This window comes from Choloepus didactylus, chromosome 4 (genome assembly GCF_015220235.1).
Source record: "Choloepus didactylus isolate mChoDid1 chromosome 4, mChoDid1.pri, whole genome shotgun sequence".
Classification (NCBI taxonomy): Eukaryota; Metazoa; Chordata; class Mammalia; order Pilosa; family Megalonychidae; genus Choloepus; species Choloepus didactylus.
In genome coordinates this window covers 132550118-132565478 of record NC_051310.1, presented here as the reverse complement: position 1 = coordinate 132565478, position 15361 = coordinate 132550118, and the positions used below count along the sequence as shown (strand labels likewise).

The 15361-nt window shown below is 37.4% G+C and overlaps 1 protein-coding gene across 2 annotated transcripts in view; it reads right to left on the bottom strand.

Moving 5' to 3' along the window:
• The window catches only part of FBN1 (fibrillin 1), a 250836-nt gene that overhangs the window by 126956 nt on the left and 108519 nt on the right, over positions 1–15361 (bottom strand). For both annotated transcript variants that reach the window (XM_037834045.1, XM_037834046.1), the window contains one exon: positions 2746–2943. In XM_037834045.1, coding sequence (XP_037689973.1) covers positions 2746–2943 — 198 coding nt within the window. The remainder of the gene's footprint in view (positions 1–2745; positions 2944–15361) is intronic.

Sequence of the window (15361 nt, the reverse complement as noted above, 5' to 3'; positions counted from 1 at the left end):
CTTGAAGACAGAGAAACTGCCAGAGAAGACTTTTTTATTGGTAAGTCAGATCACATTCCTCCCCAGCTCAAAACTCAAGTCCATGCTAAGTCCTAAAAGGTTCTACATGACCCCTCTACTCTCTGATCTCATCTTCCAACCTTCTCCCTTTCTCACTCCTCTCCATCCACACTGGCTTCCTTGCTATTCCTCAAATAGGCAAGCACGTGCTTTTGTAGCAGTTGCCCCTTTGGAATATTCTTCCATAAAGCTGCATGGTTTGGTCTGCCCTGACTTTCAGGTTTCTGCTCCAATGGCACCTTAGCAGTGAGGCCTTCCCTAACCAGCCTAATAGCAGCATGCAGTCCCCGGACACTCACCACCTTTCTTATCCTGCTTATTAATCACCAACCGACATATATTCATTTTGTTTTGTTTTATATATTGACTATCTTCAAAACAGGACTCCATAGAGCAGGGACTTCATCCATTCACTAAGCATCCTATGTACAACCCTAAATGGTAACCCACCAGGAACAAAATTAGAGTATTTCAGGCTCATTACATTGAGATACACATATTGTAAAAATACATGTATATTCTCTCCATCTTGCCTCTCAAAACAAAAGGTCTGATTTAGTAAAGAACTCCCAGGAAGACAGTCTAACTTTTCTTCCTCTACTTCAGGTATTCTTTCAGAAATCTGGAAGCCTAACATACTATTTGTTTTTATGCTGCATTGTGTGAAGCAGAAAATGAATGCCATTTTTAAGAACTCTAATAACCTGATTGTTGAGAAAAGTTGTCATGTAGGAAAAGGGGTACTAAAAGGAACAGCAATTTATTTTGGTATGAAGTGTCACTTAATGTTTTAAATGGAATGTCCTGACCCACAAATGAATGACTGCATGTGAAATATAATTAGATTATGTTCTACAGCTGATTCCAATTTTGTCTTAGACCAGAATTTTCCATTCTCTTGATATGTTGAATATATTTGTTAAAATGTTATTTGAAATTAAGATTTTACTTTACTGCTAACTGGTCATTAACATATAAGCAAAACTAGAGAGTCTTGTTTGATCATACTTTTTGGCCAGTAGAGATAAATATGAAAGCAATTCTCTGTTGACCACATATTGCAGGATTGGAAAAGAGGATAAGCTCCTTTCTGAACCTCTTTGCCCACAACCCTTCATATCTGGCCCCAGGACTGGGAACACCAGCAAAGAGGGGGAGCCCCAAGCTGATGGCAGAATCTACCTCCCCCACCCCCCGCAAAAAAAAAAAAACAAAAACAAAAACCACCAAACATGAAGAATTTTCCTTTTCAAAGATGCAATATAACAGCCATTTTGATTATCTGGGTTTTAAAAAATTATCTCATAAAAAAACTTTTTTTTTCTTGAATATTGAGTAGCAGAGTCAGGAAGCAAATGCTGGAGAAATCCAGATTGTATGAAATTAATAGCAAAGCTAAGGAGAAACAGCTCCTTCCTCTCCCTGTTTTCTCCCAATTCTGTTAACACCTTAATCTTTGATCATTACTAAACAACAGGCAGCTGGGCACTCACAGTCTGGCTTTTTGGTCACTGTCAGTGAGTTCATGGACATTAGTTAACTTCAGAGCACTGAGACCAAGAAATTCTTGAAAACTCACTGGAACTTTCTAAGAATGAGAAAAATTTAAAAGGCACCCCAAAAAAGGTGACCTAAACTTACTTCTAATTTTTTAAAATTCTACAATCCACCCCTTTATAATTCAAGGATTTAAAAATCACTTCTTGCTGCTCCTGACATTGAGAAGAATACATTTAAGGGCATACAAAGAAGTCATATGTTATATGTGGTAGCCAAACCAACAGTGCTTTTCAGAAGTGGAATTTATTGAAGTATAATAGAGACCCACAAAACTGTGTGATTAAGCTCAACTTCTGTTTTATTGCATATTATCCTTAGAATTAACATATAGAACACAACCAAACTGTTGTCTATTACCTCAGAAAAGCATACCCTTAATTTCTGAAAATACTGCAACTCGCTAAAGATGCACTGAAGATGTCTAAAGGAAACAGACATAGCCTGGGAGTTTTCAATCCCATCAGTTTAGTACAGAGCTGCCTCTGTTCACTTCCTCCTATTTCCTGCCAGACATCCAGACAATAAAAGAATTTGTACAGCTGGAAGAACAGGAGTAAAAGCCAAAAACAGAGTAAAAGCTTCGATGGGAGGCAGGAGAAGCAAGCAGGCAACATCTGGGGATATTTAAAACTGTGAAACAAATCCTAATTGATTTCTGACGTAAAAAAATGCATAATGTAACATGCAAAATGGTGATAGGAACAATTTTCTTCAGGTCAACTAAGTACAAGCTGTGAGACAGGGCAACTCCTACAGCTTCAACTAAGGAAAAAATTAAGAAAAACATTAACTACCTTGTTCACAAATCTCGCTTTGTGTTTACACTCAGCCTTGCTGTGATACACATCATTGCTATAAACAGAATCACACAACCCCTGGAGTTGGAGGTACACACAGCACCTCTGAGGTCAGAGGGGAACTGCTGGAAAGGAAAAATCCAGTAAGGCTCCAACTGCTCCCTCGTGAGCCAGGTTCCTAATGCCTTAGTCGGATATCATGCAGTCAGCGAAATCATGAAGTTAAGTCTCTGACACTGCTTTTCCATTCTCTCCAACCTCACTGGAGAATGGCTCCCCAGGGCAAATCAGATTAATACATTAATGATTCCATTGGCTCAGGGTTTACCTTGACAAGCTCCCGTGCGGATATTGGGAATGAAGCCGCGTCGGCAGGGGTGGGGCTGGGCAGGGCACATCTCACAGGGGTGACCCCAGGCTCGGCCGACGGTGGCGCAGCAGAGAGTTTTTGTGCACACGATCCCGCTGAGCTGTCCCTGGCACATCTGGTTGCTGATCACAGTAAAACATGGGCCCGTCCTGTAATCTGGAAATAAAGAACAAGAATTCCATGAAAGTCCAGAAAAGCAAGACCCATCACGCAAAAGAACAGCTGTGCCACATCTTGCCTGAAGCTAGGAAATGGATTTCAGGGATAAAAATCACATATTACTTAGTTGTTGTGGAAGCCTTTGGCAGACCATTCTACCTCTGAGCTTCATTTTCTTCAACTACAAAATGGGGATAAGAACACAGTCCCCTTTTAACGACACTGCTGTGAAGATCAGATGAGCTAATGGAACCCTCTTTACAACTGGACTTGCTACACAAATATAGCATACTATTCATTCATTCATTCATTATTACTTACTCATACAGTATTCATTATTCATTTACTCACTCAAGAAAATGTATCAGGTGCCTTCTATGAGTCAGCCCCTATATCTGATGTGGATGCTTCAGTGATTAAAACAGACCGAATCCCTGCCCTCGTGGAACGTACAGTCTATTATTTAGGGTGGACAAAGCAAAGAATTTCAAAACTTGCAGCAAGGCAAGTTATGGCACCTTATGCCTGGGAGTTCTTGAACAAAAGAAGCTGCTACCTGTTTCTTTTGAATTCGGTCCATTTTATACCAAATACCAAAAAACAAACAAACAAAAAAACCCATTGTAATCCCTGGGCAAAGCAAACAGGGATAAGCTCAAGCCAACAGGAATTTTCAAGCAGACCAATCGGATACAAAGTCTACTTTCTTTTTTTTTTTTTTGCTAAAGAGGGAAAGTCAATCTGAATTCAGCAGCCAACAAAGAAAGGTTAAGATGTAGTGAGCACAGAGGACCAAAGCCAGGCTGTACTCACGGTGTCCCTGTGAGGATAATCAGGGCCATCTTACCCTTTCCTGGTCTACAGTGGCTGTGGCAGGACTTGTGGGTCAATATAGACCACTCAACATTCTCACACTTCTTTATGTCATTTTCAGATGTACACTTTATATATTTGAGACAACTGGTGCATTTCCTGTGTATAGGGATGGACTAAATGACACTGGTTAAGTTCCTCTCACCACTGAATTATATGGTTTTATGAAAATCACTCATATTAATGAAACCACTAGGCCACTAGGTTATGTTTTCATTTTTATTTTCTTCTTTAAGTAGCTCATGGGACCCAGAGTGCCATTTACTAAGGACATCTCTTCCTTACAGCACCAGCCAGAGTGAAAAGGCTGGACCATGACGACGTTTTGGCAATACATGAATCTAACTGGCGTCTGTCCACTGTGCATGTTCTCCCCTGCTTTCTCTCTGTTGCATTCCTGCTCTGACCCTACCCCTGCAACTATGGCCCTGCCTGCTCTCTACACCTCTGTTCCCCATCACTAAATGCTCTTCCTTACATTTATGAGCCACCTCTGACCAATGGCACTGAAGAAATGGCCACACTGCCCTAATGCTCATGCTGAGGGATCAACCTTCTGAGGAACTCCAAAAACAGAACTCCACCCCAGTCAAGTACATCAAGAGACTGATGGCTCAAATCACGGTGGCACTAGAGATAGACAGCATGGCCAAAGGTCAAGTTCCCATCTCCACATCTCTCTCCTTCATGCCAGTGCTGACCAAAAAGGCGGTATGTGTAACATGTACAGGATGCAAGACGATTTTAGATTTTCTTATTTTATAACTTTTATTATTAAAAAGTATAATCCTACCAGACTCATAAGTTCACAGATAGTTTTGCTACAATGAGACTGAACTTAAAAATCTATTAATTCATTTAAAGAAAAATATTGAGTAAATGTTAGGATAGGTGGTATGCAAATATGCCAAAAATTGTTTGGGTGGTACACAAATATCACCTGAGTTATCTGTCCAAAAGACGAAGCCTATCCCTTCATTCTCCTCAAGTCTCTACATGGTCTGGCCCCACCTACCTTTCCAGCCCTATCTCCCAACACTTCCTCAGTTCACATTTTGAACTTCAGTGATAACAACAGCACGTTGTTATAAAACTCCATGGATTGGCATATGTTTCCTCTACACAGAGAACCAACTTCCCAAACTCTGCTCAAACATCACCTCTTCTCACCATCCTCTTAGGACCTATAGTCTACATTTCCCCTAAAGCCTTGAACATAAAATCCATTAGCATTAACTGGTTGTATTTTATTTCTTTCTAATATTTTACTTATTTTTTCAATGGCAATACATGTTCACAATACAAAATTCAAAACATAAAAAAGGGAGTACGTTAAAAGGCTAGTCTCCTTTCTGCCCTTGTTTTCCAGCCTCTCATTCTCCCTCCTTGGAGGCATCTACTGTCAGAAGTTTCCTTGTGCTTCTTCCAGAGACATTCTATGTGAAAGAGGATATTACGATGGATATTTCTGCGAATGCACGGAGATAACAGGCACCACAATCCAAAGCAGAGTGTAAGTTCTTGATGCAATGCCTTCAATAGAGTTTAATGAAAACAGGCTAAGGAGTCTACTCCCGTCATCCATATCAAAGGGTATAAAAGAGTTGAGGTTGATGAGATGAGAGAATATTTTGGGGGAGAGTTGTAGGTGGGCCGGCATTCCCACCCACCTCTCAAGGGAGGGGTGAAGAGTGTCTACCCCCTTAGAGAGTTTAACATGTGTTTGCTAAAGTTGGAGGGTTACAATGTTCTAGTGTCTGACTAATGCTTGAGAAATATAAAGAAATACATAGGGTGAGTGATTGGTTGGCTAGCTGTTTTAATGGCAGAACAAAGGAGAGGTTGTTGATGCTCTTCCGAAGCAGGCATGATGATTTTCCATGAACAGATGTAGGTCACATATGAGAGAAAGCTGATGTGGGGTCATCTTAGGAGCAAAAGACCTTAGCAAAGATAGACTGGAGGTGTTCCACTTGATACCTAGAGGAAGGATAGCAACGGAATAGCTAACATAAGGATGCACTGGTCCATGACAAGAGAACTGCAGGTTAAGAGGTGTAGGGGTGCAGGGAGAAGTGATTTTAGCCGTCAAAGAACCCAAGAGAAAGTCAGCCTGAAACATATGCTGAGCCAAAAAGCATTAATTCTAGGTCACACAGCAGTGCCTGTCAAATAAGAGCTTTCCTGCTCCTTTGATCTCATCTCCCCTTCCGCAGTCCAACTTCGTACACGTCAGATATCAGGTGATGGAGGAGGGGGAAGAGTAAAAGTGTTAGGTGAGGAAATTGAGAGGAATTCAATACTTTTTACCCAAGCTTCTGGTTTCCCATCTGCAGCAGGCCCAAGGTGGGGAGGAGAAAAACTTTTGACTTTAAAGTAAGACAAGTTTTGATTAGTGTTTGGGGCTGCACATTATTATCACTAAACAAGACTGGGTCCCACGACTTCAAGAATGTAGAGAATTGATTGTATTATCTAAGACTGATTAGAAAACTCATGGGGATGGCCTGAATTTTTATCCAGTGACAGCAGGATGGATTTGAAGAGCCAGTGGGAGACAAAAACAAACATTTGTGAGTACCTCTTCGTAGCTATACTTCAGTGAGGGAAATATCTGCATATATATGGTACATCACTTGCACATAATTTTACATCTTGCTTTTTACCCACTAGCTATAACATCACATAGGTAGTTCCATATGAAGCTACCTCATTCTTTTTAATGTCTGCAGATATTTCATTATTTCATTAATTTATTTATCTAGTCCCCTGTTGATGGATATTTAGGAGGTTTACATTTTGGACCAGTACAATCAATGGGACAATAGATCCTTATATATGTATCATTTTTTCTCATGTGTAAGTGTAATGAATATACGATAAATTCCTAGAGATGGAATTGCTGTATTAAAGTGTGTGTGAAATTTAATTTTGATATATATTGCCAAATTGCTCTCCACAGAGGCTGAGCCAATACACAATCTCACCAGCAATGTATAAGAGTCCCAGTTTCCCCTATGTAATTAACAACACAGTTGAAAAATAAACCTATTCATGCTAATTTCAATAGGTAAAAACCGTTTTAACTTTGTATTTTTTATTTGAGTATCTCTTATTACGAATGAAGTCAAATATCTTTTCAATCAATTCATATATTTGTTATTTGAATTTTCTTTTACATGATTTTTTAATATCTTTTCCCTTTTTTAAACTGAGTTGTTGGTATTTTGCTTATTGACTGTTGGAAGGATTTATAAATTAAGGAAATAGGCTGATTGTAAAATTAGTTGCATTTTTTTCAGTTTATTATTTGTCTTTTTACTTTGTTTATGCATTTTATCCTACTAAATTATTACTTTAATACAAATTTGAGGTGTATTTTAAATACTTCACAACATAACAGGTTTATTCAAAATCTGCTCTCTTCTTCATAGATACTGAATTTAAGAGACCACAAATATTAAACGCTGAGATGCTGAATGACATCTCAGCCCTCATTTTGTTCTGTTAGTGAAGAAAAAGTCACTCAGCACTATGGCAGTTTGTAATTAAATCTTTCTTCAACACAACAACTACATGGACAAAGTGAAATACTGCAGTCATCTTTATTTCTTTGGTTCAAATCTTCCAAATACCTATAAGCACTTAATAAATATCTCTCTGATAGATGGTTTTCTTTTCTATTGTAATATTTTGTCATGTATTTTTCTGATTCAAAAAGTAATAAATTATTATTTTAGACAATTAGGAAAAAACAGTGATATATAAATAAGAAAATAAAAATTACATTTAATTGCAAGTAAAGAAACCCCTGATAACATATCGGTATATTATGTTACATAATTTTATATATGTGTGTGCATCGTGTGTATATGGTGTGTGTGTGTATGTTTATTTATATCACAAAATGGGGATTATACTAAATACACAATTTATTCACTTATTGTCAAAAACATTTTCCCATGTCATTAAATATTATCTAAAATATGATTTTAATTGCCACAAAATTTCCCATCATTATAATTTATTCAATAATTTTCTCATTGTGGGTCATTTAAATTGCTTCCAAATCTTCACATAACATTCAGTGTACACTGCCAATGATTCTTTTCAGGAGGAGAGATGTTTAGTATTGTGCACCAGTCACCAAGATTTTTGTGAGTATGCACATCTTACACCTGAAACTAGAAAAATCACAGCAACATAATCTTTTATTTAAAAAATAAATAAAACTTTTCATGTTAGGTAACAAGGAAGGGAATTTAGGTTTGTTTTTTTTCCCCTTCTTAACTTAGTGAGACAAGTGCAAGTGCTTTAATCAAATAAATTCATGTTGGCATATCACTTTCAATCTTTTTTTAAAAAGCATAATGGAACATGAATTTTAATTTATACTCTTGTCTTCAACACTGCTTTGGGCTTGATTTTCCTCCACATTCTGCTAAGATATCCTATGGAATTATCTCCATATTTGAGGGTTGCAAAGATTCAGAGGAGATGCAAATATGGTTTTTTTGTGAGTAACACCAGCAAAATTCAGGCACACTACAAAATACTAGGAAAAATCTGATTCAGTCTTATCTAATACTGGTTCATAACTTCAGACATGATTTCCTCATTGGAAGGATAAAACTAAACATAACCTTTAAGACTTTTCCAGGGTCAACAACTTCTTCAAGTCATTGCCCTTATTTCAATATGAAATACATGGAATAGAAACGGCACTTGTTAATTCTCACAATATTCATTAGGCAGCTCTAGAGACCAGAGGGACCCATCTTTATTAAGTATACAGGATATCTGGCAGATAGTTGGAGGCTGTAGGACAGATCTGTGGACTTAACATTTCAGCATTAGACACTTATCACTAAGGACAAAGTGATTTTGGAAACAAATTAGAACCAGCTCATTTGACAGTGCAGGCTAACAAGTGGACATAAATGCCACAGAACCATATTTTCGATAAAAATTGCTGACTGCAGAAAGAGAGGTCTAATCTGGGTGGAACAGATTTGGATCCAACATCTCTTGGAAGGTAAATGCTGTATTAATGTAATTTTCAAATGTCATTCTGATTTGGAGGCATGTGCTTTCTGTCCTGTGCTTCACTGAGATTGCCAAAGTTATGCTGATTTTAGTCCAATACCCAAACCACAGAAAAAAATCTCCTCACGCTCCCAATTCCCTTCTAATAATCCAATTATTTACGATTATTCTCATAGCACTTACATGATATTAAGCTAAATTTACATACTCTGTTTTTCAGATACTTCCAGCACTAGACAGGGAATGTGCCTAATTCAATGCTTGTGTAATGTCTGACTCATTCCTGGCCTCAACATAAATCATTATTCCTGATGCAACTAAAATATAGTATTAAAAATACTTTCTATTTGCAAATTGCTCTACAATCACATCCTTTTAAGACCTCCATGAACTAAGGCAATAGGCCAAACCTTTTCAAAATTTAAAAGCAATTTTAATTGTTTTGAACTGGCTTACCCTACTGTGGCTAGTTCATGGGAAATTCTGCATCTACATGTTCCCATTCTGAGTGGGTTAGGCTCAAGAATCATTCACCAGTCCCATTAGATTTGGCCTCACTGCTTGGGATCTGACCAATACGTGCCTGCAGCCCCGATCCCCAGCTCGTTCCCAGATCTGCAGCTCAGAATGCTGTGGTCTACAGCATTATTTCACTTTCATTTGTAATCACACTTCACCCTGAAGCAAATGCATCACTTACAGAGAAAGAATATTCTGTGGTACAATGAATTCTTGTCACTCCTGCCCAGTCACCAAACCACAAACTGCAGGGAAGGCACAAGGATATAATTTTGGGCACTATACTCCGATTATTATAAATCTTCCTTTTCATAAAAAATTACAACAAAAACGAGGTATCAATTCACCCACGAATAGAAAGGATCACAGCATGCTTCCTTCTCCCAGGTGGGTTGGTCTGGACCACATTAGGCACCTGATGTGGAATTTCAATACAGCCTTCTAAGAAGGATCAGAGACCTTTGTGTTCTGAGGAAAATTAAAGCAAAAAAAAGTTCCATTCTCATAATCAGTCTCATAAATGCTGTTATTCCAATCATACTTTACCTTAGGACATGAGAAAAAAACACTGGGAAGTTTTATATGCTTATGCCGGGGCCCCACCTGGGTCTGCCCCGACACCTGCCCCGTGGAGTCCATTCTGTAGGTCTGACTTGAGACCTGGGTGTTTGTATTTTACAAAAGCTCCCCAAGGTGACTTTCCCTGCTAAGGCTCTAAATTGTATGTCTCTATTTGTTCCCCCTTTATTGAGGAGTGCTTATGTTTCATGACTAACTGGTGCTGTTTCCAATATAGCCTATTGCTTTTCTGAAAATCTAACTTTAGAAATATGAGAGGGCCCCAAAACTGGGATCACTACTGCCCAACATAACCCAATATCTCTCAACCAAGACATTCTAACCATGGCAAAATAATATTCTTTTCCGCAGTGTCACACTGATTATAATACACTTTATTATGTCCTTTATTACATTATCAATAAACACTCCAAACCAAAGTAACCCAACAAACAAAATCAAAATGTAAGAAGGCAAATCACCTACCACTGCACTTTCCTGGTACTTAACTGAATTCGTATTTCCAAGCCCTTCCCTCTCAGTTTTACTAAGCACACTCACATGCATGACACACACCACTACCATGAACTCCAGCTTCCCTGTCCAGTGCTGGAGCTTGTATCTGAGTGGAATTCCAGAGAAGATTCTCCAACTGAAGGCCCAAATACAGAGATCAATAAATATTAGCATCGGTAAGACCAAAAGTTAACTCTTAATTTCCTTCAGAATTTTTACTATCACAGACCACTTCAAATCATTCCAAGCCTTCTATGATCTTGAAATATAAAGTACACAAAATTATCTATGACATTTCTTTCCAAAAATAGTCAAACCTTACCCTAATCAAGTCTCCAGATCTAACTTCTTGTTGAGAGGAAACATAGGAATAGAAGGACAAGATAAATGACACAATGAGGAAATAATCCAAAAACCCAGAATGTGTGACAATCTCTAAGGCAACTGTTCAGAACGTTTCCAAAAGTAAATGATGAAAAAAAAGGTAGTAAGATTATTTTAGATTAGAATACCATAATAATCAAAACTTGATTGAAATGCTGCTTCTAAAAAGACAAAAAGCAAAAAAAAAAAACAAAAACAAAAAACAAAAAGATCTAACGGAAGTCTTGAGACAATTGGGGAAATTTTATGTGGAATGGATATTACATGATATTGAGGACTGTTGTTATGTTAAGTTTGATAATGGTATTGTGGTTATACACGAGAATGTGTTCATTACTTAGATGTAAAGTGTCATGAAAGTATGCAACTTAATTTTTAAATGGTTCAGCAAAACAAATAACAAATATAAACATAAACACACACATATACAGAGACATTGTGTGTACAAAAATAGGAAAATGCTAACAAATATTTAATCTAGGTAGAGGGAATATTGGGTATTCTCTATTATTTTTGAAATTTTCTATTAGGTTTGAAATTTTTCATAATAAAACTTCTGGAGGGATTCCTTTCAGGGCTACTTTTACTAAACAATATTGCCCTCTCATTTCACTCAAGTGACATGTTTTTCTTTAATGACATAATAAATTTCAAATGTACTTTCTAATCCATACATTTCTGTAAGATACTACATGTAAGATACCATATTTAACACAGTCTATACAATATTGCTTAAAGAATATGATCTTTTGGCAAAATTTCTAAAGTATATTAGGTGAAATGTTTTATCTTTTAGCAGCTGCATCTGAGGTACAATTTAGTTTTAACTAAATGTTTTTAAATAGCATTTTAGAAATAAGTGCATTGTAATAAGCATAAAACTATTTCTAAGTCAATATATTCCAATAACTTTTAGTATTTGTGCTGTCAAAGTGGGCACTTTCCCTGATTTTTAACTTCTTTAATTCATAAAAGCATTAGCATTATAAACTTAAATTTAAATATCACTCAAAACTACAGAAGCAAGCTAATTGGTTGTACACCTTTTAATCTAACATGCAGACTAAGCACTTCCCCAAAATCCAGGCTTTAGTTCTGTGGGACCCAATTATATGTGGCAGGGATTCAACTTAGAAAATTGTTACCACATTTTATTCTGTTCCATGATGAAGAAAACAGTAAAAGCAACCTTGTTCAGGGTAGGAGAATATCTCATTTCCAAATAATCATTTACCTGACATTATTTGTTCCTTCACTGTAAATCCTACAAGTCATTGCTGATTTTCATTTCTCCCCAAAGTTATCTTTAAACTACCTCTACTAGAAAAAGAAATGGGGGAGGGGGAAGAGAAGAAGTCAAATCCTGCTTTGGTGATATATTTACCATCAAGATAATAAAATCATAGAGAGCCTTCATTTTTAATAGCCTGCAAATTCCACTCTTAAGAACCAGCTGGCTTTGATTTATTCATTTTTTAAATGGCTTGTATAAAGTGCCACGTTAAACCAAAATCTGCAGTTTCACCACAGAGCATCAGCTACTGAACAGCAAGACAAAAACAATAGTATTATATAACAACTTGATTCATTTATTCTTTTTTATTTTCTCCAAAGCCACCAAGTATATGACATTATCTACAATCCAAAAGAAATATTAATGACATTAGAGTAAAGGACCCTGTGATCAGTAATATTAAATACAAAAATTGCCAGAGCCAACATATTTTTAATTCAACCTATTAGCTTAGAAGTACCTTGTAAGATTGTTTAGTTTCCAAATACAAGTTCTATAAAAAATGAATTAAATTTCTTAAAGACCTCAATAGAATGTTTTATAATTAAAATTGGGAAATTATTATTTTCTGTGGCAGGCCAATATCAATATTGGATGCTGTAAACATAGTGGGTAAAGGCCTGTGTTATTAAAGGAGCAACAAAAATAAATCAATTGGGGGAAGGGGGAAAGATTTGGGAACTCTGTACTTTCTGCATGATATTTTTTGTAAACCTACAACTGCTCTAATAAAAAATAAATAAAAATATTCCAACATATAAAATAAAAATTAAATATCCTGGCCTCAATGTTCAGGCTTAATGAGTAAACTTTATAACTGTGAAACATAATCACAGTTTCTTTATTCATTCAATAAATATTTGTTGGGCTACCCTGCTCACTCAGTAATTAGGGCAGATAAGATCCCTGCAAAGATGGAGTTTACAAACTGGCAGGGGAGGCAGTCGATAAATAGGTAAATAGATCTAGAAATAATTTTAGGTTTGAGGTTGTGATACAGTCTACAAATAAAGTAAGCATGTGCTGTGATAAACAGTAATTGGAGATACCTCCATTATTAAAAGTTATCAGGAAAGGCTTCTTGGAGAAGATGATGTTTAAACTGGGGCCTAAAAGATGAGAATAAGCTAGCTGTGGAAAGTGGGGATAAGTACTTTCCAGATATAGGATACAGCAAAATGAGTGGCTAGGAGCTGGGTGACTCAGCTTGTATAAATGGGTATATCTATCTATCTATCTATCTATCTATCTATCTATCTATCTATCTATCTATCTATATCTGCACCTATATCCATGTCCACATATCTATATCTATATATAGAGAGAGGCATGATCTAATAATGAGAGAAGGCCCCTGTGACTGGAGCTCAGAGAGCAAAGGGAGAAGGGCACACCACAAGGTTGGAACATCAGGCAAGGACTATATTGCATAGCACACTCCAGGCCATGGTAAGGAGTTTGGATTTGGTTCTAAGTTTAACAGGAAGCCACCCAAACCACAAAATATTATATTAAAAGATTGCTGCTTAGGGGGTTCAAGAGAAGGCTTGCAGGGTAGCTACTGAAGTATTCGAGGTGAAAATGGCGGTGCTTGGCAAGGGTGGTGGTGTGGAAACAGGGAGAAGTGGGCAGGTGGGGGTGTACTGGTGGATTGCTGATGGAATAGCTATGAAAGGTGAGGGAAAATGAAAAGACAGCAATAACTCCTGAGTTTCTGGGTTCAGAAGCTGGATATATTGCCAGTTATTTACTGAAATGGGGAAATGGTGGGAAGACTAGACTCTACTAATAAACAGTATAAAAGTTCTTAATACTTTCACAACAAAGTACCTAGTACAGGACAGGTGATCTGAATTGATGAGGCTGGCCCCGCATAAAACAATATTATCTGTAATCTTCATGCTATCAAAAAAAAAAAAAAAAAAAAAACACGTATAATGAAATTATATCTTGACCTTGTGCCAGTTTGGATGTATTGTGTCCCCCCAAATGCCATGTTCTTTAATGTAATTGTGGCAGCAGATGTATTAGTGTTGATTAAGCTAGAGCCTTTGAATTAGGTTGTTTCCATGGAGATGTGGCTCACCCAACTGTGGGTGATAACTCTGATTAGATCATTTCCATGGAAGTGTGGCCCCGCCCATTCAGCATGGGCCTTGATTAGTTTACTAGAGCCCTATATAAGCTCAGACAGAAGGAGCTTGCTGCTGCAACTTACAGAGACATTTTGAAGATGGCCATGAAAGCAAAGTTTTGCTGATGCTTTAGAGGTACTAGCCCAGAGTTTGCCCCGAGCAACTGAGAGTGACATTTTGAAGAGCAGCTGCAGCTAAGAGAGGATAAAATGCCCCAAGAGCAACATTTTGGAGAATGCCATTTTGAAACGCCACCTGGGAGCAAGCAGACACCAGCCATGTGCCTTCCAAGCTAACAGAAGTTATCTGGACACTAATGGCCAGCCTTCAATGAAGGTACTGGATTGTTGATGCCTTGCCTTGGACACTTTATGGCCTTCAGACTGTAACTTTGTAATCAAATAAACGCCCTTTATAAAAGCCAATCCATTTCTGGTATTTTGCTTAATGACAGCATTAGCAAACCAGATCAACTTATATATTTTAGCTCTCTCACTAATTTTTTTTTCCTTCCCTTCCTTTTGGTGAGCAAGCATTTACTCATATCTCATTCAGATATTCATATATAAAAGCTATGGTTGAAATTCTTACTTCTAACACGTTTGTCCAATTCTCACAAGAAACCTGCCCAGACCAACCATCTGTGACTGAATCCTGGCATAGTGGGTGGGATTTCCTCCAGAGGAACTTCCATGAAAAAACAGGGCAAGAGAATCCAAGACCACTAGCATTCCAGCTGCCAGTCCCGAGTCCATTCTATTGGAAATAGATACACACCACATGCCAGTGATAGCATCAATTCTGAGAGATCTGGTGAAAACCTTAAGCAAAGACAAAGGTTCAGTCATTTACCATAACTGAGAAATACCTCATAGAAATCCGGACTTTCCATTATACAAGACAGATTAGTAGCAGTGAGACTGTTTAGATACATTAGTTGGCAAGTGTTATTTCTAGAATTGCCTTATTACAAAATATGCGTTAGTTTATGGGTGTGTGGTATAGGTTGCTCATGCATTCCCTTTCTCTGTTTCTGTCTCCTTTCTCTCACACATATACACTTACACACACACACACTAAAGTATGTTAA